The sequence below is a fragment of the Ascaphus truei genome, chromosome 6 (assembly GCF_040206685.1).
Source record: "Ascaphus truei isolate aAscTru1 chromosome 6, aAscTru1.hap1, whole genome shotgun sequence".
Taxonomy (NCBI): Eukaryota; Metazoa; Chordata; class Amphibia; order Anura; family Ascaphidae; genus Ascaphus; species Ascaphus truei.
In genome coordinates, this window is record NC_134488.1 from 20,398,629 (window position 1) to 20,425,502 (window position 26,874).

At 48.7% G+C, this 26,874-nt stretch overlaps 1 protein-coding gene across 28 annotated transcripts in view; it reads right to left on the reverse strand.

Moving 5' to 3' along the window:
- KIF1B (kinesin family member 1B) overlaps positions 1–26,874 on the reverse strand; it is a 160,332-nt gene that overhangs the window by 34,971 nt on the left and 98,487 nt on the right. Inside the window, exon 21 of one of the 28 annotated variants that reach the window (XM_075603543.1) lies at positions 19,378–26,493. The exons of the other annotated variants lie outside the window; for them this stretch is intronic. Coding sequence (XP_075459658.1) covers positions 25,060–26,493 — 1,434 coding nt within the window. The 3' untranslated portion in view covers positions 19,378–25,059. Of the gene's footprint in view, positions 1–19,377; positions 26,494–26,874 lie in introns of those variants that run through there. 28 annotated transcript variants of the gene reach the window in all.

A 26,874-nucleotide genomic window follows, 5' to 3' on the forward strand; every position in this document is an offset into this window, starting at 1 on the left:
GAGCAGAAAGGGAGAGATCACAATTAAGAGAGATACTTTAACAAAGAGAAAGTGAGAGTGTTTGGCATGTTGCATACAAGTAGCGGTACCATCCCATTACTTGTTCCCAAATGGGACTGTATCGTTATTAGCAGTGGACAACCTAAAAGCAATGGCAGTGATCGGTTTAAAGGCTGAAATCTGTGTGACTGGTGTGTTATTTTAAATAGATCACTCATTTTGTGCCATTTGGCCGTGTATGTGGCTGTACCTTTTACTGGCAAAGAAGAACAGAATCAACCATACTTTTACAATATAACCACATGGAACGCGTCGCTGTACTACAGAATGTCTTCTGTCACATTGTATCACATATGGAACACTGGAAGAGTGTTAAAAACAAAAACAACAAGTGACATACGTCACAAGAGAATAAAGACAGCAGTCATTATACTGTACTTGGCGTAAGATCATATTTGTATTGGACATATATCAAATCCAAAAATCTTACAGTACAAGAACATTTGCTATAGAGCCTTGCATGAATCTTGACAAAGGGCCATTTTGGGCCCAAACGTTGAGTCTCTTTCCCTGGTGTCAGCCTGGTATATTTTGACCATATCTTACATTGGTATGAATGGTTTTTATTTCTGTAATTTGTTGTGTTTGAAATTGCCTGTACATTTTCTATTACAAATATTGTACAGCACAGATTTTTCTGCTGCAAGCATTTTTGGATATCGTATATGTTCAATACAAATATGAAATGGCATAAAGACTAATGTCTTTGTTTTCTTGTGACACCTGACCATTCATGGATTTATACTAGTGGGGGGTTATTCCACTTGGACTGTGTGTTAATTTGTCACCCTATTGTTTTCCCTACAGGGTGGAATGCTCCTGTGTATATTTCTTGTTGTGTACTGTATCTACACTTTGATAGTCACATACAGGCATACCCCGGTTTAAGGACACTCACTAAGTACACTCGCGAGTAAGGACATATCGCCAATAGGCAAACGCCAGCTCGCGCATGCGCCTGTCAGCACGTCCTGAACAGCAATACCGGCTCCCTACCTGTACCGAAGCTGTGCGCAAGCGGGAAAACTATAGAGCCTGTTACAAATGCGTTATTTACATCAGTTATGCACGTATAGGACGATTGCAGTACAGTACATGCATCGATAAGTGGGAAAAAGTTGTGCTTCACTTTAAGTACATTTTCGCTTTACATACATGCTTCGGTCCCATTGCGTACGTTAATGCGGGGTATGTCTGTGTTACATACATGCTCCGGTCCCTTGTGATCGTTAATGCCGGGTATGTCTGTGTTACATACATGCTCCGGTCCCATTGTGTACATTAATGCCGGGTATGTCTGTGTTACAAACATGCTCCGGTCCCATTGTGTACGTTAATGTCGGGTATGTCTGTGTTACATACATGCTCCGGTCCCATTGTGTACGTTAATGTCGGGTATGTCTGTGTTACATACATGCTCCGGTCCCATTGTGTACGTTAATGCCGGGTATGTCTGTGTTACATACATGCTCCGGTCCCATTGTGTACGTTAATGCCGGGTATGTCTGTGTTACATACATGCTCCGGTCCCATTGTGTACGTTAATGTCGGGTATGTCTGTGTTACATACATGCTCCGGTCCCATTGTGTACGTTAATGCCGGGTATGTCTGTGTTACATACATGCAGCGGTCCCATTGTGTACGTTAATGTCGGGTATGTGTGTGTTACATACATGCTCCGGTCCCATTGTGTACGTTAATGTCGGGTATGTCTGTGTTACATACATGCTCCGGTCCCATTGTGTACGTTAATGTCGGGTATGTCTGTGTTACATACATGCTCCGGTCCCATTGTGTACGTTAATGTCGGGTATGTCTGTGTTACATACATGCTCCGGTCCCATTGTGTACGTTAATGTCGGGTATGTCTGTGTTACATACATGCTCCGGTCCCATTGTGATCGTTAATGTCGGGTATGTCTGTGTTACATACATGCTCCGGTCCCATTGTGATCGTTAATGCCGGGTATGTCTGTGTTACATACATGCTCCGGTCCCATTGTGTACGTTAATGTCGGGTATGTCTGTGTTACATACATGCTCCGGTCCCATTGTGTACGTTAATGTCGGGTATGCCTGTGTTACATACATGCTCCGGTCCCATTGTGTACGTTAATGTCGGGTATGTCTGTGTTACATACATGCTCCGGTCCCATTGTGTACGTTAATGTCGAGTATGTCTGTGTTACATACATGCTCCGGTCCCATTGTGTACGTTAATGTCGGGTATGTGTGTGTTACATACATGCTCCGGTCCCATTGTGTACGTTAATGTCGGGTATGTCTGTGTTACATACATGCTCCGGTCCCATTGTGTACGTTAATGTCGGGTATGTCTGTGTTACATACATGCTCCGGTCCCATTGTGTACGTTAATGTCGGGTATGTGTGTGTTACATACATGCTCCGGTCCCATTGTGTACGTTAATGCCGGGTATGTCTGTGTTACAAACATGCTCCGGTCCCATTGTGTACGTTAATGTCGGGTATGTCTGTGTTACATACATGCTCCGGTCCCATTGTGTACGTTAATGTCGGGTATGTCTGTGTTACATACATGCTCCGGTCCCATTGTGTACGTTAATGCCGGGTATGCCTGTGTTACATACATGCTCCGGTCCCATTGTGATCGTTAATGTCGGGTATGTCTGTGTTACATACATGCTCCGGTCCCATTGTGTACGTTAATGCCGGGTATGTCTGTGTTACATACATGCTCCGGTCCCATTGTGTACGTTAATGTCGGGTATGTCTGTGTTACATACATGCTCCGGTCCCATTGTGTACGTTAATGCCGGGTATGTCTGTGTTACATACATGCAGCGGTCCCATTGTGTACGTTAATGTCGGGTATGTCTGTGTTACATACATGCTCCGGTCCCATTGTGTACGTTAATGTCGGGTATGTCTGTGTTACATACATGCTCCGGTCCCATTGTGTACGTTAATGTCGGGTATGTCTGTGTTACATACATGCTCCGGTCCCATTGTGTACGTTAATGTCGGGTATATCTGTGTTACATACATGCTCCGGTCCCATTGTGATCGTTAATGTCGGGTATGTCTGTGTTACATACATGCTCCGGTCCCATTGTGTACGTTAATGTCGGGTATGCCTGTGTTACATACATGCTCCGGTCCCATTGTGTACGTTAATGTCGGGTATGCCTGTGTTACATACATGCTCCGGTCCCATTGTGTACGTTAATGTCGGGTATGTCTGTGTTACATACATGCTCCGGTCCCATTGTGTACGTTAATGTCGGGTATGTCTGTGTTACATACATGCTCCGGTCCCATTGTGTACGTTAATGTCGAGTATGTCTGTGTTACATACATGCTCCGGTCCCATTGTGTACGTTAATGTCGGGTATGTGTGTGTTACATACATGCTCCGGTCCCATTGTGTACGTTAATGTCGGGTATGTCTGTGTTACATACATGCTCCGGTCCCATTGTGTACGTTAATGTCGGGTATGTCTGTGTTACATACATGCTCCGGTCCCATTGTGTACGTTAATGTCGGGTATGTGTGTGTTACATACATGCTCCGGTCCCATTGTGTACGTTAATGTCGGGTATGTCTGTGTTACATACATGCTCCGGTCCCATTGTGTACGTTAATGTCGGGTATGTCTGTGTTACATACATGCTCCGGTCCCATTGTGTACGTTAATGCCGGGTATGTCTGTGTTACATACATGCTCCGGTCCCATTGTGTACGTTAATGCCGGGTATGTCTGTGTTACATACATGCTCCGGTCCCATTGTGTACGTTAATGCCGGGTATGTCTGTGTTACATACATGCTCCGGTCCCATTGTGTACGTTAATTTCGGGTATGCCTGTGTTACATACATGCTCCGGTCCCATTGTGTACGTTAATGTCGGGTATGCCTGTGTTACATACATGCTCCGGTCCCATTGTGTACGTTAATGTCGGGTATGCCTGTGTTACATACATGCTCCGGTCCCATTGTGTACGTTAATGTCGGGTATGCCTGTGTTACATACATGCTCCGGTCCCATTGTGTACGTTAATGCCGGGTATCTCTGTGTTACATACATGCTCCGGTCCCATTGTGTACGTTAATGTCGGGTATGCCTGTGTTACATACATGCTCCGGTCCCATTGTGTACGTTAATGCCGGGTATGTCTGTGTTACATACATGCTCCGGTCCCATTGTGTACGTTAATGTCGGGTATGTGTGTGTTACATACATGCTCCGGTCCCATTGTGTACGTTAATGCCGGGTATGCCTGTGTTACATACATGCTCCGGTCCCATTGTGTACGTTAATGCCGGGTATGCCTGTGTTACATACATGCTCCGGTCCCATTGTGTACGTTAATGCCGGGTATGCCTGTGTTACATACATGCTCCGGTCCCATTGTGTACGTTAATGCCGGGTATGCCTGTGTTACATACATGCTCCGGTCCCATTGTGTACGTTAATGTCGGGTATGCCTGTGTTACATACATGCTCCGGTCCCATTGTGTACGTTAATGCCGGGTATGTCTGTGTTACATACATGCTCCGGTCCCATTGTGTAAGTTAATGCCGGGTATGTCTGTGTTACATACATGCTCCGGTCCCATTGTGTACGTTAATGCCGGGTATGTCTGTGTTACATACATGCTCCGGTCCCATTGTGTACGTTAATGCCGGGTATGTCTGTGTTACATACATGCTCCGGTCCCATTGTGTACGTTAATGTCGGGTATGTCTGTGTTACATACATGCTCCGGTCCCATTGTGTACGTTAATGTCGGGTATGTCTGTGTTACATACATGCTCCGGTCCCATTGTGTACGTTAATGTCGGGTATGTCTGTGTTACATACATGCTCCGGTCCCATTGTGTACGTTAATGTCGGGTATGTGTGTGTTACATACATGCTCCGGTCCCATTGTGTACGTTAATGTCGGGTATGTGTGTGTTACATACATGCTCCGGTCCCATTGTGTACGTTAATGTCGGGTATGTCTGTGTTACATACATGCTCCGGTCCCATTGTGTACGTTAATGTCGGGTATGTGTGTGTTACATACATGCTCCGGTCCCATTGTGTACGTTAATGTCGGGTATGTCTGTGTTACATACATGCTCCGGTCCCATTGTGTACGTTAATGTCGGGTATGTCTGTGTTACATACATGCTCCGGTCCCATTGTGTACGTTAATGTTAATGCCGGGTATGTCTGTGTTACATACATGCTCCGGTCCCATTGTGTACGTTAATGCCGGGTATGTCTGTGTTACATACATGCTCCGGTCCCATTGTGTACGTTAATGCCGGGTATGTCTGTGTTACATACATGCTCCGGTCCCATTGTGTACGTTAATGTCGGGTATGCCTGTGTTACATACATGCTCCGGTCCCATTGTGTACGTTAATGTCGGGTATGCCTGTGTTACATACATGCTCCGGTCCCATTGTGTACGTTAATGTCGGGTATGCCTGTGTTACATACATGCTCCGGTCCCATTGTGTACGTTAATGTCGGGTATGTCTGTGTTACATACATGCTCCGGTCCCATTGTGTACGTTAATGTCGGGTATGTCTGTGTTACATACATGCTCCGGTCCAATTGTGTACGTTAATGCCGGGTATGTCTGTGTTACATACATGCTCCGGTCCCATTGTGTACGTTAATGTCGGGTATGTCTGTGTTACATACATGCTCCGGTCCCATTGTGTACGGTAATGGTATGTCTGTGTTACATACATGCTCCGGTCCCATTGTGTACGTTAATGCCGGGTATGTCTGTGTTACATACATGCTCCGGTCCCATTGTGTACGTTAATGCCGGGTATGCCTGTGTTACATACATGCTCCGGTCCCATTGTGTACGTTAATGCCGGGTATGCCTGTGTTACATACATGCTCCGGTCCCATTGTGTACGTTAATGCCGGGTATGTCTGTGTTACATACATGCTCCGGTCCCATTGTGTACGTTAATGCCGGGTATGCCTGTGTTACATACATGCTCCGGTCCCATTGTGTACGTTAATGCCGGGTATGCCTGTGTTACATACATGCTCCGGTCACATTGTGTACGTTAATGCCGGGTATGTCTGTGTTACATACATGCTCCGGTCCCATTGTGTACGTTAATGTCGGGTATGTGTGTGTTACATACATGCTCCGGTCCCATTGTGTACGTTAATGCCGGGTATGCCTGTGTTACATACATGCTCCGGTCCCATTGTGTACGTTAATGCCGGGTATGCCTGTGTTACATACATGCTCCGGTCCCATTGTGTACGTTAATGCCGGGTATGTCTGTGTTACATACATGCTCTGGTCCCATTGTGTACGTTAATGCCGGGTATGTCTGTGTTACATACATGCTCCGGTCCCATTGTGTACGTAAATGCCGGGTATGTCTGTGTTACATACATGCTCCGGTCCCATTGTGTACGTTAATGCCGGGTATGCCTGTGTTACATACATGCTCCGGTCCCATTGTGTACGTTAATGTCGGGTATGCCTGTGTTACATACATGCTCCGGTCCCATTGTGTACGTTAATGCCGGGTATGTCTGTGTTACATACATGCTCCGGTCCCATTGTGTACGTTAATGCCGGGTATGTCTGTGTTACATACATGCTCCGGTCCCATTGTGTACGTTAATGCCGGGTATGTCTGTGTTACATACATGCTCCGGTCCCATTGTGTACGTTAATGCCGGGTATGTCTGTGTTACATACATGCTCCGGTCCCATTGTGTACGTTAATGCCGGGTATGTCTGTGTTACATACATGCTCCGGTCCCATTGTGTACGTTAATGCCGGGTATGCCTGTGTTACATACATGCTCCGGTCCCATTGTGTACGTTAATGCCGGGTATGCCTGTGTTACATACATGCTCCGGTCCCATTGTGTACGTTAATGCCGGGTATGCCTGTGTTACATACATGCTCCGGTCCCATTGTGTACGTTAATGCCGGGTATGCCTGTGTTACATACATGCTCCGGTCCCATTGTGTACGTTAATGTCGGGTATGTCTGTGTTACATACATGCTCCGGTCCCATTGTGTACGTTAATGCCGGGTATGTCTGTGTTACATACATGCTCCGGTCCCATTGTGTACGTTAATGTCGGGTATGTGTGTGTTACATACATGCTCCGGTCCCATTGTGTACGTAAATGCCGGGTATGTCTGTGTTACATACATGCTCCGGTCCCATTGTGTACGTTAATGCCGGGTATGCCTGTGTTACATACATGCTCCGGTCCCATTCTGTACGTTAATGCCGGGTATGCCTGTGTTACATACATGCTCCGGTCCCATTGTGTACGTTAATGTCGGGTATGTCTGTGTTACATACATGCTCCGGTCCCATTGTGTACGTTAATGCCGGGTATGTCTGTGTTACATACATGCTCCGGTCCCATTGTGTACGTTAATGCCGGGTATGTCTGTGTTACATACATGCTCCGGTCCCATTGTGTACGTTAATGCCGGGTATGTCTGTGTTACATACATGCTCCGGTCCCATTGTGTACGTTAATGCCGGGTATGTCTGTGTTACATACATGCTCCGGTCCCATTGTGTACGTTAATGCCGGGTATGTCTGTGTTACATACATGCTCCGGTCCCATTGTGTACGTTAATGTCGGGTATGCCTGTGTTACATACATGCTCCGGTCCCATTGTGTACGTTAATGCCGGGTATGTCTGTGTTACATACATGCTCCGGTCCCATTGTGTACGTTAATGCCGGGTATGTCTGTGTTACATACATGCTCCGGTCCCATTGTGTACGTTAATGCCGGGTATGTCTGTGTTACATACATGCTCCGGTCCCATTGTGTACGTTAATGCCGGGTATGTCTGTGTTACATACATGCTCCGGTCCCATTGTGTACGTTAATGCCGGGTATGTCTGTGTTACATACATGCTCCGGTCCCATTGTGTACGTTAATGTCGGGTATGTCTGTGTTACATACATGCTCCGGTCCCATTGTGTACGTTAATGCCGGGTATGTCTGTGTTACATACATGCTCCGGTCCCATTGTGTACGTTAATGTCGGGTATGTCTGTGTTACATACATGCTCCGGTCCCATTGTGTACGTTAATGTCGGGTATGCCTGTACTGTAGCGGCCATGGATAAACTAAACCCGTCAAAATAATTCTTCGGGAGGTTCCATTCATTTACACACCAGACGTTTGTTGCATGGAGATTTCCACGCATTTTTCTTTCAGTTTATTTAAACAGAAAGAACATGCAATATTGTTAAATGCATTAATACAACAGGCCTCACATACCGTATTTCCTTATTAATCTCAAGGAATCTGCTTCCCTACAACCTGGTCACATTGGTTAAACCTGAACTTGAGGCGTTCGTTTGTTGCAAGATAGGCTTGTTAAATGCCTTAGGGCAGCGGTGCGCAAACTGGGGGGCGCAGGATTATTTAGGGGGGCGCAGGTGGCGTGCCGGCAGATGCTGTGCACGGACGGTTGAACAAGCTCCATGTTGCTTCCCTGCTCTGTTTGTTGCGGGCCTTGCTGTGGGGACAGAGCCTTGCTGTGTCTCTGCTCCTGCGGGGCCTTCCCTGCACACACACAGCCCCTCTTCTTCCTGTGTTTCCCTCACACGGGGACCGGAGCATGCGGAGTACTACCCCCCCAGGTAAAAGTGCGTGAGAGTATGAGAGTGTCTGCAGCAGTGCGTGATAGTATGAGAGTGTGTGCAGCAGTGCGTGAGAGTATGAGAGTGTCTGCAGCAGTGCGTGATAGTATGAGAGTGTGTGCAGCAGTGCGTGAGAGTATGAGAGTGTGTGCAGCAGTGCGTGAGAGTATGAGTGTCTGCAGCAGTGCGTGATAGTATGAGAGTGTGTGCAGCAGTGCGTGATAGTATGAGAGTGTGTGCAGCAGTGCGTGATAGTATGAGAGTGTGTGCAGCAGTGCGTGAGAGTATGAGAGTGTGTGCAGCAGTGCGTGATAGTATGAGAGTGTGTGCAGCAGTGCGTGAGAGTATGAGAGTGTGTGCAGCAGTGCGTGAGAGTATGAGAGTGTGTGCAGCAGTGCGTGAGAGTATGAGAGTGTCTGCAGCAGTGCGTGATAGTATGAGAGTGTGTGCAGCAGTGCGTGAGAGTATGAGAGTGTCTGCAGCAGTGCGAGAGTATGAGAGTGTCTGCAGCAGTGCAAGAGTATGAGAGTGTCTGCAGCAGTGCGTGAGTGTCTGCAGCAGTGCGTGAGAGTGTCTGCAGCAGTGCGTGAGAGTGTCTGCAGCAGTGCGTGAGAGTGTCTGCAGCAGTGCGTGAGAGTGTCTGCAGCAGTGCGTGAGAGTGTCTGCAGCAGTGCGTGAGAGTGTCTGCAGCAGTGCGTGAGAGTGTCTGCAGCAGTGCGTGAGAGTGTCTGCAGCAGTGCGTGAGAGTGTCTGCAGCAGTGCGTGAGAGTGTCTGCAGCAGTGCGTGAGAGTGTCTGCAGCAGTGCGTGAGAGTGTCTGCAGCAGTGCGTGAGAGTGTCTGCAGCAGTGCGTGAGAGTGTCTGCAGCAGTGCGTGAGAGTGTCTGCAGCAGTGCGTGAGAGTGTCTGCAGCAGTGCGTGAGAGTGTCTGCAGCAGTGCGTGAGTGTCTGCAGCAGTGCGTGAGTGTCTGCAGCAGTGCGTGAGAGTGTCTGCAGCAGTGCGTGAGAGTGTCTGCAGCAGTGCGTGAGAGTGTCTGCAGCAGTGCGTGAGAGTGTCTGCAGCAGTGCGTGAGAGTGTCTGCAGCAGTGCTTGAGAGTGTCTGCAGCAGTGCGTGAGAGTGTCTGCAGCAGTGCGTGAGAGTGTCTGCAGCAGTGCGTGAGAGTGTCTGCAGCAGTGCGTGAGAGTGTCTGCAGCAGTGCGTGAGAGTGTCTGCAGCAGTGCGTGAGAGTGTCTGCAGCAGTGCGTGAGAGTGTCTGCAGCAGTGCGTGAGAGTGTCTGCCGCAGTGCGTGAGAGTGTTTGCCGCAGTGCGTGAGTGTCTGCAGCAGTGCGTGAGTGTCTGCAGCAGTGAGTGAGTGTCTGCAGCAGTGAGTGAGTGTCTGCAGCAGTGCGCGAGAGTGTCTGCAGCAGTGCGCGAGAGTGTCTGCAGCAGTGCGCGAGAGTGTCTGCAGCAGTGCGCGAGAGTGTCTGCAGCAGTGCGCGAGAGTGTCTGCAGAGTGTGCGCGCGCAGTGATTGAGTATGCATGCTGTGCCTGTGTGAGTTGTGATTGAATGCAGCGGTGCGCAAACTGGGATGGTTGGTGATGTCACCGCTCTCAGCAGCAGCGTGGACGCAGCGTAATTTTGCAAGCGCGAGCTGTTGAAATATGTAAGTATTTAGACATATTTGTATTTACATTGTATACCGTTTAATAAAGGTTTTTTTTTTTTTTTCATGCGATTTTGTTGGCATCAGGCAGGGGGGGCCCCGAGAAATTTCATGGATGAAAATGGGGGCCCGGCATTAAAAGTTTGCTCGCCCCTGCCTTAGGGCTCAAGCTTTTTGTCTGGTCCCAGTTTGCAGTGAGATTGGTATGTAGATACGCTCTGAACACCTTTATAACTAGAGGGTTTGCTAAATACTGCTTTGTTATTGAATACGCTGCAAGAGCAAAAACCATTTGTACACAAACTCGGAAAGCAGGCAGCACATGACCATTACCTCAATGCAGAATTATGTCCGAGTAGTATTTACTCAAATGGAGGGAGGCACAGAACACACGTTTCAGGTCTACTCCATGTAACATTACTTACTTATTTATTTATAAAATAATTATAAAATGTATAAAATATTTTACCAGGAAGTAATACATTGAGAGTTACCTCTCGTTTTACTTACTTGCAGTGTCACTGTCTCAGGCATTTACACAAATGACCGTTTAGCAGACCTGGCTTACTGGTAGCTGTGGATTAAGATGGCAACACCGTGTTCTACATGCTTAATGTGATGGTGTAAGGCAGGGGTGAGCAAACTTTTTATGCCGAGCCCCCCTTTTCATCCATGAAATTTCTCGGGCCCCCCCTGCCTGATGTAATCAAAATCACATGACGTCAGTGCATGTGCAGTGCATGACGTCAGTGCGAACCAGCTTTGTAACGCCCCCGCCACGCGTCTACAAAAAAAGTATTTATAGCACAAATTACATAACTTAAAAATAAATATTATAATATTTGTCTAATAGCGTTCCCATTTCTGCTGTATTATTAATCTCTCTCTTCCCGCCACATTAGAACACCTCAGGACCTCTCTAACCTCTTCCAGTCTCTCCCTGTATTTCTCACTCCCCCTCCAGTCCCTCTCTATTCCTCCCCTCAGTGTCTCCCCCTCCCCCCCCACTCTCTTTCCCTCCCCCCAGTGTGTGTCTCTTTCTCCCTCCCCCCATTGTCTCTCACTCTCTCCCCTCTTCCAGTCTCACACTCCTCTTCCAGTCTCTCCAACTCCCTGTATTTCACACTCCCCCTCCAGTCCCTCTCTATCCCTCCCCTCAGTGTCTCCCCCCACTCTCTTTCCCTCCCCCTGTGTGTGTCTCTCTCTTTCTCCCTCCCCCTAGTGTCTCCCTCCCTCCATTGTCTCTCACTCTCCTTCCAGCCATTGCCTCTCCCTCCCCCCAGTGTCTCTCTTGCACTCTCCAACCAGCTATTGTTTCTCCCTCCACCCGGTGTCTCTCTCACACTCTCCCTCCAGCCATTGTGTGTCTCTCTCACTCCTGCCAGTGTCTCCCTCCCTCCCACCAATGTCTCTCTCATCCCCATGTAGCTCTTTCACCCCCCCTCCCCATGTCACACTCACTCTCACCCCCCTCCCCATCTCACACTCTCACCCCCCTCATGTCACTCACACCCTCCCCATGCCTCAGTCTCACACTCACTCCCCCATGTCCCAGTCTCACACTCACTCCCCCATGTCCCAGTCTCACTCTCCCACCCCCCCATGTCCCAGTCTCACTCCCCCCCCATGTCCCAATCTCACTCCCCCCATGTCCCAGTCTCACTCCCCCCCCCCCATGTCCCAGTCTCACTCCCCCCACATGTCCCAGTCCCCCCCCCCATGTCCCAGTCTCACTCCCGCCCCATGTTCTAGTCTCACTCCCCCCCATGTCCCAGTCTCACTCCCCCCCCATGTCCCAGTCTCACTCCCCCCCATGTCCCAGTCTCACTCCCCCCCCATGTCCCAGTCTCACTCCCCCCCATGTCCCTGTCTCACTCCCCCCCATGTCCCAGTCTCACTCCCCCCCCATGTCCCAGTCTCACTCCCCCCCCATGTGCCAGTCTCACTCCCCCCCCATGTGCCAGTCTCACTCCCCCCCCATGTGCCAGTCTCACTCCCCCCCCATGTGCCAGTCTCACTCCCCCCCCCCATGTGCCAGTCTCACTCCCCCCCCCCATGTGCCAGTCTCACTCCCCCCCATGTGCCAGTCTCACTCCCCCCCCCCATGTGCCAGTCTCACTCCCCCCCCATGTGCCAGTCTCACTCCCCCCCATGTGCCAGTCTCACTCCCCCCCCATGTGCCAGTCTCACTCCCCCCCATGTGCCAGTCTCACTCCCCCCCATGTCCCAGTCTCACTCCCCCCCATGTCCCAGTCTCACTCCCCCCCCATGTGCCAGTCTCACTCCCCCCCCCCATGTGCCAGTCTCACTCCCCCCCCATGTGCCAGTCTCACTCCCCCCCCATGTGCCAGTCTCACCCCCCCCATGTCCCAGTCTCACCCCCCCCCATGTCCCAGTCTCACTCCCCCCCATGTCCCAGTCTCACTCCCCCCCCATGTCCCAGTCTCACTCCCCCCCATGTCCCAGTCTCACTCCCCCCCATGTCCCAGTCTCACCCCCCCCATGTCCCAGTCTCACTCCCCCATGTCCCAGTCTCACTCCCCCCATGTGCCAGTCTCACTCCCCCATGTCCCAGTCTCACTCACCCCATGTCCCAGTCTCACTCCCCCCATATGCCAGTCTCACTCCCCCCATGTGCCAGTCTCACTCACCCCCTCTCCCCATGTCGCTGATGCAGGAAGAGATGCTGCTGTGTACTGTAGCACAGCGCAGCGCCACCTAATGGCCAAAAGAAAAATTGCAGCTGCAGACGGCTTTTTTCCCTCTGCTCCTGGCAAAATCGCCGCTGCTTCCTGCGCCCCCCCTAAACAATCTTGCGCCCCCCCAGGGGGGCGCGCCCCCCAGTTTGCGCACCGCTGGTGTAAGGCACTAAAGATATTAGTCTCTAATAAGGAGTCAGGACAGTGAAAAAGAGAAGGGCAGCACACTGCCAGAAAAACAGGAGGCGGCTCACAAGTAAAATGAATTCAAGGTGTATACACCTTGATAAAGGGCACACGGCCCGAAACGCGTAGGTGTGGTGATTTTTGAGCTCTCTAGGGGTTATGTTGGATCCATCTCAGGAATAAAGAATTCATTTTACTTGTGAGCCTCCTCCTGTTTTTCTGGCAGTGCGCTGCCCTTCTCTTTTTCACTTTCCTGTTCATCCTCTTGGTGGATCTGCACGCCGTCCGGAACCGAACTTGGACCGCATCGAGGACCTGGGAGTTAAAACAGCGAGTTACCCCTGTGGGTTTACGCATTCATCAGCTTCATATGGGACAATCTTTGTACTATGTATGTGTGCCAGTGACCACTAGGTACTAGTCCCTTATCCCTTGCCAGGGATGCTGTACTAATACCCCAATACTGTGGAGTGGTCCAAGCGGAGCTATATACCTTATGAAAAGGGATTCAATCTGCTTCTGATGCGCTGGTCACCTATATTTGTCTAATATGGGGTCATGTTTTAACTGCACACTTAAGCAATGGGGAAACCCCCTAAGAAATAATACATTTCTATCTCCCACTAGGCATGTTTCTCTCCGAAATGTACAAGCCCCATCTAGAAACCTGCACATATCTCACTTGTAAATGTCTGCATCTTGGCTTTAGAGAGTTAGAAATGGATTCGTCCATTAGGTTGTAGAGATGGAAAGCTTTGCTCTAGCAAACAAAGTATTAAACCGGTATCAATATATTGCCCAAATTGGATAAGTAAACAACGCCACATATAATGAGGACCAAGAATGCTAAAAGGGTTTCAAGAGCATTTCCATGTTTATTCAGAGAGCGGCCTAAATGCAATATACAGACAGACCATGGACTCGATACAGAAATCTGCTCATTGGACAGCTTGATAACAAAGAAAAGGGTTAAAACCAAAATGGAACAATCACCAAACTGTGCCCCGATGCCAGTTCTTGGTTGCACATATCCCGATAAGAGATAAAGCAGAAACAACTCGCGCACAGAAACATTTACAGGTCATTCCCGTATTGTATGAAAAGTACAAGGATGAAATGGAGCAACACAGTCAACCAGGGAACCATCCCAGGTACAAGGATTAGATGCACCTGTGTTCATAGGTAGTATAAGGTATGGGAAGGCTCTTGGATTGAGGCAAATAAAGTCATTCAGTGCTGGGAGGACATACAAGCGCCTCTTTTGTGCATAGTTACATATATACTGATAGCATGGAAGGGTTACATTTCCCAACCTTTTCTCCCATTGGTTTGTACTTCATTTAATACCACAGATCAGGGGAGCGCAATCTTTTCCCCCTGCCGCTGTCCTTTCCGCGCGCGCCCCCCCTCCCCAATACCTTGGTTCCGGGCGTCTGGTCGTCATGACGTCACAGCTCATTCGATGCCGCGTTGCCATAGAGACGCGTCTCCAGAAGCCGGCTGAACCAAGGTAAGTGAAGTTTACAGAGGCCTTCGCCGTTTCCCTGGCATTTAATTTAAATGCCTTCGGGAAGCAAGCAGGACCCCGGTAAACCCTGCACCCCCCTGCAGATAATCCCGCACCCCCCCCCCCCCCCAGTTTGCGCACCCGTGCAGCAGCACTGGAGGGGTTATGACAAACATAATATATAGCACCTTACAATCAAGATCCTTAGGGTCCTGCAAAAGTGTGAGGTTATATTCATCAACAGCCCTTGGATGACTCGGGAGAGCCAGACACCAGAAGCAGGGTCTTCATAAGATGCAACTTCCATTATGAATATAGCGGAAATGGGCCAATAAAAAGGGAGGAGGCCACGGTTGTAGTAGCCATCAGAAGAAATAACCGGTGTACTGCTGCTGACCTCTCACATGCGGTTCCCCTGTTTAACATCTCACACAAGTGATACAACATTTTGACCAATTCCCTGTAGTAAGCAGTGGACAACTCCAAGGACCTCCAACATGTCAGATTTTAAGTATATCCCTGCCTCACTGATTGAGCGACCTGTGATGAAGCAGGGATATCCTTAAAAACTGACATGTTTGTGTCCCTTGAAGACGGAAGTTGGCACCCCTGCTGTAGTGTGTAGAATTTAACAGTGAGTAAGTATTCTAATTGTAAGCGTTAAAGTCATTTAGAAGACAAGGTGAAGGACAATGGAATAAGTGCGGTGATGGGAGAGGGTCAAAATGTTGGAAATTCCACAATCCAACACATTTTTCCTGGAAAGTACTTGGAGAAAAAGCTTTCCTTCAATCTATAACACGAGCAAGTAGCAAAAAAGAGGGTTGTGGGATAGAAAGTGTGACAGATGGACGTTTGTTTGGAAGTATAGAGGACTGTTCAGCAGCAGAAAGCACAGAAGGGCTGAGTGACCAACAAAGCAGGGCGTGTTGCCAGCTCCATAGACATTGTAAAGGTTCAGCTGATGGCAGCAGAAATGTTTGATCAGTATACTGATGATGCAGGTCCCATGAGAACAGCTCAGAGTGGGAAGCTTGCCTGAGGCCCTTAGCAGGCACGGTGGTTAAAAGAAGCATTGTCATCTTCTGGCCAATTCTGGTCCTAGGCAATTTGCACCTTGGTTGAAAATTGTGATACCTTTTAATTAACAAACAAATTTGTAGAACAAAGACTAAAATGTGTGCTTTGAGTTTTTCACATTTTGATATATATATCCTTTAATGCAATAAAGTTACTAGGTATGATTAACAGGTAACATGATTTGGGGGGCCTTTCACTCAATGCTACACATGGCTGTTATGCAGAGTTACGTTCTCCCCAGAGCTCATTGATAAGTAAAGGTTACCTTGGTAACATCAGAAGCTAAAGATTTTCTTTTTTAACACTAGAAAAACAAAGAAAAGAAAAAACAGCCGGACATGCTCAGGGGGCAAAACACCGACATTTAGCAAGTTAAACTCAGATAGGTTTCTGTGGGGCATTACTGCTTTAATACAACCTCCTTCTTAAAGGTTTTTATGTGCTTGGACTACAGCAATGGTGGCTAAATCCAGTTCCTCAAGGGTCATCCCCAGGTCAGGTTTTCAGGCAACCCCTGCTTCAGCACAGTCTAGCTCAGTCGTTCATTGAGCCACCTGTGCTTGTGCAGTGATATTCTTAAAACCTGACCTGTTTGTGACTCTTGAGGACTGGAGTTGGCCACTCCTGGCTTGGATTACGGATCTGTATATTACGCACAGACCAACAAAGACAATGCTTTTCTTATTTGTACATCAAATAATCTATGCTGTTTTTAGATTAACATTTTGTTTGGTTTATACGTAATCTGACCAGGTTATTCTATACTTCAGCAGCTCTGATTTGGAAGATATAAATATTTTAAATCTTTCACACTACTGGTTTGTGAACTTTAAAAAAAAAAACAAAAAAAATAAAAAGTGTCCTGACTGGCGAGCTCATCAATGAAAACATTTAAAGAATACATAAATTTGTTTTAGCAACGATTTAGCAATTATCAAAAGATTGATTTTTTATTTTTTTTTAATGGTACAGGACGTTACCAAAATATAGGTCTTATTTTATGATGTATACTAAAATCAGTTTGGCATGTTTTAAAAGAAAGAACATAGAAATCTTATTCCTTACCGTTATTTGAATTTCCCGGAATAAGTTCGTGGCGGTGATACGTATGGGAAGCTCCGCGCTTCAATCTTGATTAGGAACAGGGGAAAAAAAGCTTCTACAGGTGTGCTATAAAAGGCACCTCCGCTCACCTGTAGTCAGTCTCAGGATTCCCCCAAGCTAAACCTCCCTTGCCATCTCCTATTAATAGGGACGAGAAAATACTCATCACCATGAATTTATTCCAGGGGGGGAAATGACGATAAGGAACACATTTTTTATTTTCCTGTTCAGCGTTCTTGGCGGTGATACGTATGGGACATACCCAAGCCATCAAGTTGAGGGTAGGAACAATGAACAAGATACTCGGAATAGAAGGACAAAAAAAAGACAGATGCCCAGATTCTTTTTGTGCCAATTTTATTTGAACCACCGCTTGCAACACCTTGCGCCCAAAGCTTGTGTCAGCCGACAATTGGATGTCTAAAAGGCTTATATAAGTGTGTGAAGCGATGACGACACTGCTGCTTTACACAGTTCTGCGGGAGATGATTGTGCTCAGTGCTCATGAGGTAGCCATTGCTCTTGTTGAGTGAGCTTTTAACCCTACAGGAACTTGTCTCCACATATCTCTGTATGCCTTTATGCATCACGGATACAGGTGGTGATCCAAGGAGCAATGGTAGCCTTTGATGCTGGCCTGTCCCTTTCTGGTACCTTGTTGAAGTACGAATAGTCTATCTTACTTTCTAAAGTCCTCCACCTGCTCCAGATCGTGATTTACACAACTCTCATCATCCAGCTTGTGCAGCTGTTCCTCCTTTGGGTTTTTTAGCTGAGGAACAAAGGATGGCAGGACAATCTCTTAATTTAGATGAAATGCAGATACTACCTTAAGCCGAGTCGCCGGTGGCGCGCGTGCACCGAGCATAGCCCTCTATGGGGCAGGCTCCAGTCGCGTGTGTCCGTGGGCACGCAAAGCGCGATGACGCGACCACTGGAAGGGAAGACAACGATTTTGTCTTTCCCTGCAGGGACACGGCCACATGTTGACTATCAACCAATGGTTGTGCAGATAGTGTAGACAGTCCATCCGTCATGGCCGCGCCCCCCCATCGCTACCCCTAGACCGCGGCTTTTACCTGTTCACGCGCCGCTCGGTACTCTGATACACATGCAGTCGTGGCCACTGGGGACTCCGCCTTAAAGCTGCAGATCAGTCTTTATTCTGTGTGTTTATATTCTGCTTGTCTGTCAGTGGAAGTTCATGAATATTCATGAGCACTCCTGCACTGACATGTGCTAGAGGGAGGGCAGGGCTGACAAAGGGGTGTGCCAGGGGTTGTGACAGGACATGAAGGGGCAGTGCCTTAGCAAATGGCTGTTAAAATAGAATACAAGAAAATTGGTCTTTCAAAGTTGTTTTTTTTAAAACAGAAAATGCTAAAAGTATTATTTCTTACTACAGAACTGATTTATTAAAAAAACGACACATGCAGGATATTGACTGAACTGCAGCTTTAAGGAAATATGGTAACAGGTCTCAGGACAATGTTGTACTGATCTATAACCAGGAACGGTTCTTTAAAGGATAAGGCCTGTGTCCCGCTGCATCCGGCTGCGCGCGCAGCCGCGTGCGCGTCACTCACGAGACATGTGTTCCTCCCGAGCTGGCCCCAGTCCCTCCACCCTGCAAGGCTCGCTGCGCACTGTGACGCGTCAGCCAGAAGGGGATACACGACGATCCTGATCCCAAGCGACGACGCGTCACGTGGTGCTGCAGGGAGCCGGGGAGGAGGGGAGCTGTATCGAGCAACGGGGGTTTGTGTGGTTTAAAATGCATGACAACATCCCTCCCCTCCCTCCCTGCCTCACCTCCCTCCCTGCCTCCCCCTCCCTCCCTGCCTCCCCCTCCCTCCCTGCCTCCCCTCCCTCCCTGCCTCCCCTCCCTCCCCCTCCCTCCCTGCCTCCCCTCCCTCCCTGCCTCCCCTCCCTCCCTGCCTCCCCTCCCTCCCTCCCTGCCTCCCCTCCCTCCCTGCCTCCCCTCCCTCCCTGCCTCACCTCCCTCCCTCCCTGCCTCCCCTCCCTCCCTGCCTCCCCTCCCTCCCTGCCTCACCTCCCTCCCTCCCTGCCTCACCTCCCTCCCTCCCTGCCTCCCCTCCCTCCCTCCCTGCCTCCCCTCCCTCCCTGCCTCCCCTCCCTCCCTGCCTCACCTCCCTCCCTGCCTCCCCTCCCTCCCTGCCTCCCCTCCCTCCCTGCCTCCCCTCCCTCCCTGCCTCACCTCCCTCCCTCCCTGCCTCCCCTCCCTCCCTGCCTCCCCTCCCTCCCTGCCTCCCCTCCCTCCCTGCCTCACCTGCCTCCCCTCCCTCCCTGCCTCACCTCCCTCCCTCCCTGCCTCCCCTCCCTCCCTGCCTCCCCTCCCTCCCTGCCTCCCCTCCCTCCCTCCCTCCCTGCCTCCCCTCCCTCCCTCCCTGCCTCCCCTCCCTCCCTCCCTGCCTCCCCTCCCTCCCTGCCTCCCCTCCCTGAGTTCGTATTCTTCCCGGGGAGGAGAGGCAGCAGCAGCATATTTGGTGGTGGTGGTTAAAGGCAGAGAAGCAACACGGCAGAGGGGTTTCCTTGTGTGTGCATGTGTGTAATGGCCCCGCCCCCTACGTCATGACACCCCGCCCACCAACCCGTTTTGGTCACGCCCCCCCATCCGCTCCAAAAAAAGTTCCCTGCAGTCCGCAGACCGCGGTGCAGTGAGTTGCACGCGCCGCCGGCAAGCAAGACAGCCGTGCGGACGCGTGCAGCGGGGCCTAAGCCTAAGGCCTACAACTCGCCCACTCTTCTCACCGATATGATGGCGACAAGGAACGGTCTTTTGTGTTAGCATGGTTAGTGACAGGTCCCCGAATGGTGGTTCCACCATTGCCTTTAAAAGCACTGGCAGATCCCATGTAGGTATTACATACCAAATTTGAGGTCTCAATCTTTTTACTGCTTGTAAAAATCTGATTATGTGCTCTCTCTGGCCACATCTCTTTCCATTAGTGCTATTAAAGCGGACATCTGGACTTTGAGGGAGCTGAGGCAAAGACCTTTATCAAAGCCTATCTGAAGGAATTCGACTAGCACTGCTGAAGGATGATTAATGCAGTTCTGCTCTTTTTCCTTGCCCCATCACAGGAATCTCAACCAGGTCCAGTAATATACCTTGGATATTGACACCTTTCTGGCACAGATCAGTGTCTCAATTGCCTTCTCTGAAAGTCCCTTTTGCATTAGTATCTGCTGCTCAAGTCACCAGGCTGCTAGCGTCATCGTTTGGATGCTTTATTGGTGCTTGTTCCAGCAGGTCTTATATGTGTGGTAGTTTCCATGGTCCATCTATTGCCATCTGCACTGTCTGAACATACTGTGTCTGTCTTGGCCAGTCGGTTAAGATGACCATCACCTCTGCTCTCTCTTTCTATTTTCCTCAATACTCTTGGTACAAGCAGAATGGGTGGGAAGACATATACCAAATTGAAGTCCCACAGGAAACTCAGGGCATCCGTCTGAAAGGCTTGAGGGTGATCTCTCCTGGAACAGAACAGCAGTACCTTCCTGTTGGAGATGGAGGCCATCAGATCTACCTCTGGCTGACCCCAACGCTGTTGAATCTGTTGGAAAACTGTCCTGTTCAAAGACCATTCTCCTGGGAATACTTGCTGTCAGCTAAGGAAATCGGCGGTCAAGTTCTCCTGTTGTGGGAGATAGACTGCTGTTAATCTGGCCCAAGTCATAATGGCTGCCGTTACCTGCATTAGTTTTCTGCTTGTCCCACCTTGTCGCTGCACATATTTTACTGCCGTCCGACTGTCTGACTTTATTAAGACATGTCAACCTTGCACACTCTTGAAACACCCTTAAGTCTTCTTCTACGGCTTCTAGTTACAGATAATTGGCGTGATATCCCTTGTATTGGGCTCACCAATTCCCTTGTGCCATCTTGTCGCCTAGGTGAGCCCTCCAGCCTGACATGCTTGCGTCTGTCTTTATAACCAGAGGAACGGTGAATGATAGTGAACCTCCTGTTTCCAGGTTTCTTTCTTGCGACAACCATTTTAGCTTCTCTTTGGTATCTTGACCTCTTGCTGCGAATCCTTTTCCATTCCAGCAATCTAGGAAGTTGCGCTGTAAGGGTTTCATATGGAATCTCGCCCATCCGACCACCTTGGGGGTGGTGGTCATCTTACCTAATAGGCCCATACAAATCTCTGTCCGTTACTCTTTTTGTTTTTCCTAAACTGTTTAACGCTGAAATCTTTCACCTTTTCTTGTGGTCGCTTGACCCCCCTCCCACCTCCTTTTTTTTGTTTGAAACATCTCCAGGAATTTTATGACTATGCTGGCACCCCTTATTTCAAAAGGCCCTTCCACTCGACGTTCCTCTACTTCTGGAGTCCCGAAAAAGATTGTGCCCTAGATGGTGTTGAGGAATGTTTTCCAGGCTGATATGATCTGGCCTCTATAATTTATCCTATCAGGCTGGTATCCCGAGTAATAGGGACATCTATATATGATGTAAAACGAAAAGTGTCGAATGATGCCTCTGTCATATAATCTGTGGCTAATTTGAGTTTAGCCAACGCTTTCAGGGTTGCCATTCTCTTAAACCTGTTTTCCAGCACATATTCAATATTAGTGACCCGGCCTCGCATAGCTCTGGATACAGAAGCTGTGGCCACCGCTGGGTTACAGGCTGCTCCTGCTGTCACAAATGCTTTCCTTAGGACATTCTCTAATCTTCTGTTTATGTCCTTAATGATATGGCGTCATTAACCGGAAGAGTAACACACCTCGCTATGCTGGTAATCGCCGGACCCACCTATGGAGGAGTTTCCCAAGTCTTTGCATTATCCCCTGAAAAAGGGTACATCTTATTCTGGACAACATCATCTTTTCCTTTGGCTGTATCCACACTGATTCAAGCATATCCTTAAGTACAGTATGGAGACGAAACATTCTTACTTTCTTCTGTGAATCCTCTCCTGGATCTTCCATTTTCCATGCTCCTCGTACAGCTTTAATCAGTGGCGGCACTAACTCTGTATCAAAGAGCATCTTCCTCCTGGAATCCCTCCCGATCCGAGTCTAGGCGTTCTCCCTTAGATAATATCCGACTCCTCAGGCGAGGAGCCTCTTCTGTTCAGACTACTCTGTGACCTTGAACTTTTTGACTGTTCCTTACTTGATTGTGACACAACCGTTTCCACAGTCTGCGTCATTGTGTCCTTCACCCACTGAAGAAAATAATTCCTCTGATCCGGAGCCTGGATGGCTGTAGCTTTAAGGCAGTCCTCATACCATTTCTTCCCTTCTAAAGCCGACTTGTCACATGCTGCACAAATATTTTGTTTCTTCATACTTGCCTTTTTGTGATGCAAAATCTCTACAGATCCTTTTGAAGCTCCATCCTTAGGCAGTCCTACAGAGGTACATAAAACAAACATTATTACGTTCCATGAATCTTCTGCTCTCTCTTTGAATAAAACTTGAGCTAGTACTCACCCAGAAAGGTTTAGCAATGACCCCTTGGCTGTATTGCTCTCCATAGCTTGCAGCATACACTCCCCTCCTTCAGTCCACATAAGCAGCATTCTGTTGCCTCAGCTGTGCGTTTAACAGTCCCCCACTAGGTTTCCACTGCACTTCTGGTTCTGGCACGCTTCACCGCCTCTCTTGTGGGGTCCGCCTCCCGCTGCCCTCAGAAGCGACTCTGCGGACCGCCGTGGTAATTCCTGGGGCCTCTGGATAGCTGTCCCATGACGCGATACACGAAGCATCGGCGGAGGAGAGAGAGGCTGAGAGAACTCCTCCGCCGGCTGAACTGCACTAGCAGTCCTGGGGCGAGTGTCCAAAAAAACAACAAACCTACTCTACTGAGGACAGAAAAAGACTGACTACAGGTGAGCGGAGGTGCCTTTTATAACACACCTGTAGAAGCTATTTTTCTGTCCTACTCAAGACTGATGGGTGGAGCTTCCCATACGTATCACCGCCATGAACATTGGAAAAGAGCAAAATGTAAAGTCCGTTTTCAAAATACTGAGGTGATTGTTGCATTCAACGGGGGCACTGCTTTAATAAAACTGCAAAATCAAATCGGAGCACATTAAAGCAGCAAATTCCCAACGACAGCCATCTGTGCTGAAGCAGGGATATCTTTAAAACCTGACCGCTTGGTGGTCCATGACTATTGGAGTTGGCAACTCCTGCCCTTGCCCCAGAGATACTTGCCAGTAAAGGTAGTGCCAGCACTTCCTGGTATTTAAAATGGATGTTCTTGCAGGTCCCTTATGGGCCGGCATGACACAGGAGATTTAAATAGCTTTATTTCCCCGGGAGTGGCCAGGAATCCGCTACTTTTACTTGTAAGCATCTCGTAACCAGGGGGTCCTCGGAGCTGAAAATAAGAGTGCTTCAGCTCTTGGGACCCTCTACTTTACATGGGGGTTAGGGGGGGATGGAGCAGCAGCTGCTCCCCCTCCCCACGTCTGATTTTATTTTGAACACACATTAAGGTTGCACATTAGAGCAAGTCCCACCTTACCCCCTTTGTGGACTTGGATCCTTTACACACAATATCTCAAACACAACCGCAACTCTTCAACCAGCTCACTCAAATGCAGATTCAAGGCACACAGCTGACTTCATGCTAGGAATCGCCACTTCATTTCAATGAACCCAGCTCAGCAGAAACCTCCCACACATACATGTCATTGCAAAACTTTCGGAACTCAATCACATAAGGCGTTAGACGGTTAGAGAAAAGCCCATGGCAACGTCCAGCAAAAATAGGAATTACTACTTTAGCCTCCTTCAGTAACTCTGTGACCTCCATCAATTCTGCAGACAGAATCCAACCTTCAACAAGCCAATTGAAGAAAAAGTGCAATGCATTGTGCCTCTCTGACAGCAAATAACTTATACAATGGATTTATCAGTGGTTAGGTAGAAAAGCACAAAAGGTTGGCTGATTTATCAGTCGTTAGGGGCCACTGGGATAGATGAAGAAGTGAATCCCACCCGCTAAATAACACCAGAAACCGGTAGCTCAGCAAGCTTCTTTCCTGCTCCACTTGTGGCAATGCTCACACTACATAGCACTGTGCAGGTCACACTATACAGGACAGCCCTAGCTAGATTTAGAGTGAGGAGCAGATACCCACTCAATCCAGCAGAGAAAGGGTAAATACAGAAACGTCACATTTCTTGCTTTTTATGATTGTTTCAGTTCAGAGAAGCATGATTCTATTCTTAAAATGTATTAGGGGTCTCTAATGATTCAACACCAAGTGTAAGATCTATTTTGTGGGAAGAAAGGAGATCGGTGCACATGAAAAATAGAGGCTCTGCTTGGATTCAGGTATCTAGCACAACCAAAGTGACAGCGACGGATTTGAAAATCCACCACCCTAGCTGTAGCGGCCGCCTCCTTACTGCCGCCCCCATCTCCTTCTGAACCGCAGCAACGTCACCAGCGTTGCCATGGTGACACAACATCACTTGACGCCGCAACGTTGCATTGCCATGGCAACGAGGCGCTCGTCTTCAGAATGAGGAAGAGGGCAGCAGGTAAGGAGGCAGCCGCAACAGCTAAGTGACTTCCCATCAGGCCAGGTAGACCCGCGAGAGCGGCAAAAGTATATGGGGGCGGCCATTTTTGCCACCCCCAAATTTGGCAGCAAGAGGCCCGGGCCTAATGGGAAATCAGACACTGCAGAGTGAGAATAATTTCTGTAGGTTTACAAAAAGGAACAGGTAGTACAAAGACAAAGCGAACACTGAAAACAGATGGGCGGGAGAGGTAGTATGCCTTCAGGACATGGACGGAGAGGTTCCCATTGGTTACTTCTTTCAAGGGAAGCTACGCAGGATCCCCAGAACATTGAGACATCCCTCACCCAACGCATCCACAATCCACTCCCCTTCCTGGGCACTGAGCTACAAACTTTATAAAATAGGCAACAGACAACAAGCAAGACAGAAGAGTAGGAAACCCCCAGAACACCCAACACAGTCATGGTTGAGCAACCAGTTGTGTCTAAAGAGAGAACTAACGGTTTGGGCCAAAGTGTGCATAGTCTGCTCCGATCCACACGGTGCTCTGAGCTATGTCAGCCAAGGCTGCACGTTAGAGAATTGATGCATAAAAAAGTTCAGACAGTGGTTTCTCGGCCGGATTTCAGGTTGGGAGCAGAGTTCTGACGTCTCATGCGTGGCGGAGTAACAAATTGGTGGTATTGATGGGGCCGGTCAGCTTGCTTGTGATATGAGTTGTAGGCTCCATCTTCTCTGCTACCGCAATGGAAAGTGCTCCAATTCTGCTGCTGCTGGAGTCCGGGATGCTGGTGTTGAAAATTCTGCACGTCGGCAGTCTGATATGAATCACAAGATTGCAAGGACTCAGAGGAACCTGATGCTTGACGTCGAAGTCCCTTCTGATAACCATTCAAGGAATTGCTTCTCCAGCGTGCAGTATGGGGTTGTTGGTTATTGCTGTAACCCCAATTTTGCTGGTGGATCCGATGCTGGTTGCGGGATTGGCTGTAGGGGCTCCATATTTGCTTCTCTGATTCCACCTCCTCTTGTTGTTCTTTGATTTCCACCTCCTTGGGGACTTTCACCTCAATCACTTTCTCATCAGTGATGATGATGTGAGTGCCAGGGCTCCAGGAGCTCCTGTGGCTGGGGTTGCTCTTGAAGGGGAAACGAGGCTTGCGGTTCTCTGGTGGGATGAAATGATGGGGGCCATTATTCCGGCGCAGCTGCTTGGTGATTTCCTGCTGCTGGAGGTTCTTAAACTTGATCTGCTCCTGTCTCATCCATTGGGAGCGCCCTCGACGGAACAAAGGGTCATTCTCAATCATATGGGAAACCTGCTCTTCCTTCTCCGGCTCCTCTCCTGCTGCTCTGCATTTCTCACTTGCAATCCCCTTTTCACCTTCGATGCTAGATTCTCGGACTCTGCGTTCCCCCAGTGGCCCAATCAGAGGTAGAACCTTCTCCATTTTCAACATCTTGTTCCTTAAGGCTCGAATCTCTTCATCCTTCATGTTGTTCTGGTTCTTCACTTCATGCAGTATGTCTTCGAGCTTGTCCACGTGAACCTTCAGATCATTCACATCCGTGGACCCCTTCCCAACGGCCAGCACATCCTCGATCCTCTCGTCTCCTACGCCCACTGTATCCCAGACATCCCGAGCCACAGCCCGCCATGAGTCCTGTACGTTAGGGTCCTTCTTGCCATACATGGCACAGAGCTCCTTCATTTTGACTATGGCAAGAGCTTCAATCTCCTGGCGGCTATGCTGAAAGTCATTCAGCGCTACTTCGTAGCATATCTCCTTTACGGCTTGGATCTTCAGGTCAGAGATGGTCACCCACTTGGAATCTTTGCTCAGCTTACGGCGCTGAGGGATATGGTACATCTTATTTGGCTCCCGTTTCTTGCCGCTGCTGGGGAGGCCGCACTTCTTGACGATGCTTTGTACTTTACTCGGGGGAAGTTTCTCCCGCAGCGAGGTGATTAAGCGCCAGCTCTCTTCGCACGAACGCTTCTCGGAGTCGTCCCCACTATCGGAGTCCGCATCCTTGAGAAAGAAAAAAAATCAAAATGGCCCCAAAAGAAACAAAAAAAAAAAAAATATGAAAACATGAAGGAAAAAAAAAATGATTAAAAAAATAAAAACTAACAGTGAATGCAATCGAAGAAGAAAAAAAAATTAAACATGACATGTATGAAGAAAAAAATATGGAAAACAAATGAGTGAGTTTTTTTAAATTTAAGGCAAACTAATTGTATAGTCCTCACCTATAACCTGTGTAAAGCTTGAAGAGGAAAACAGCCTTTGTTAAGAGAGCACAAAGTTAGAGGTGGAAACAGAAGAGCATGCCACAGCACACTTGCCATTTCTGGTTCTCTCCGCACAGCAAAACCACCACTCCGAAATGCAAGAAGTGTGGTGGACAAG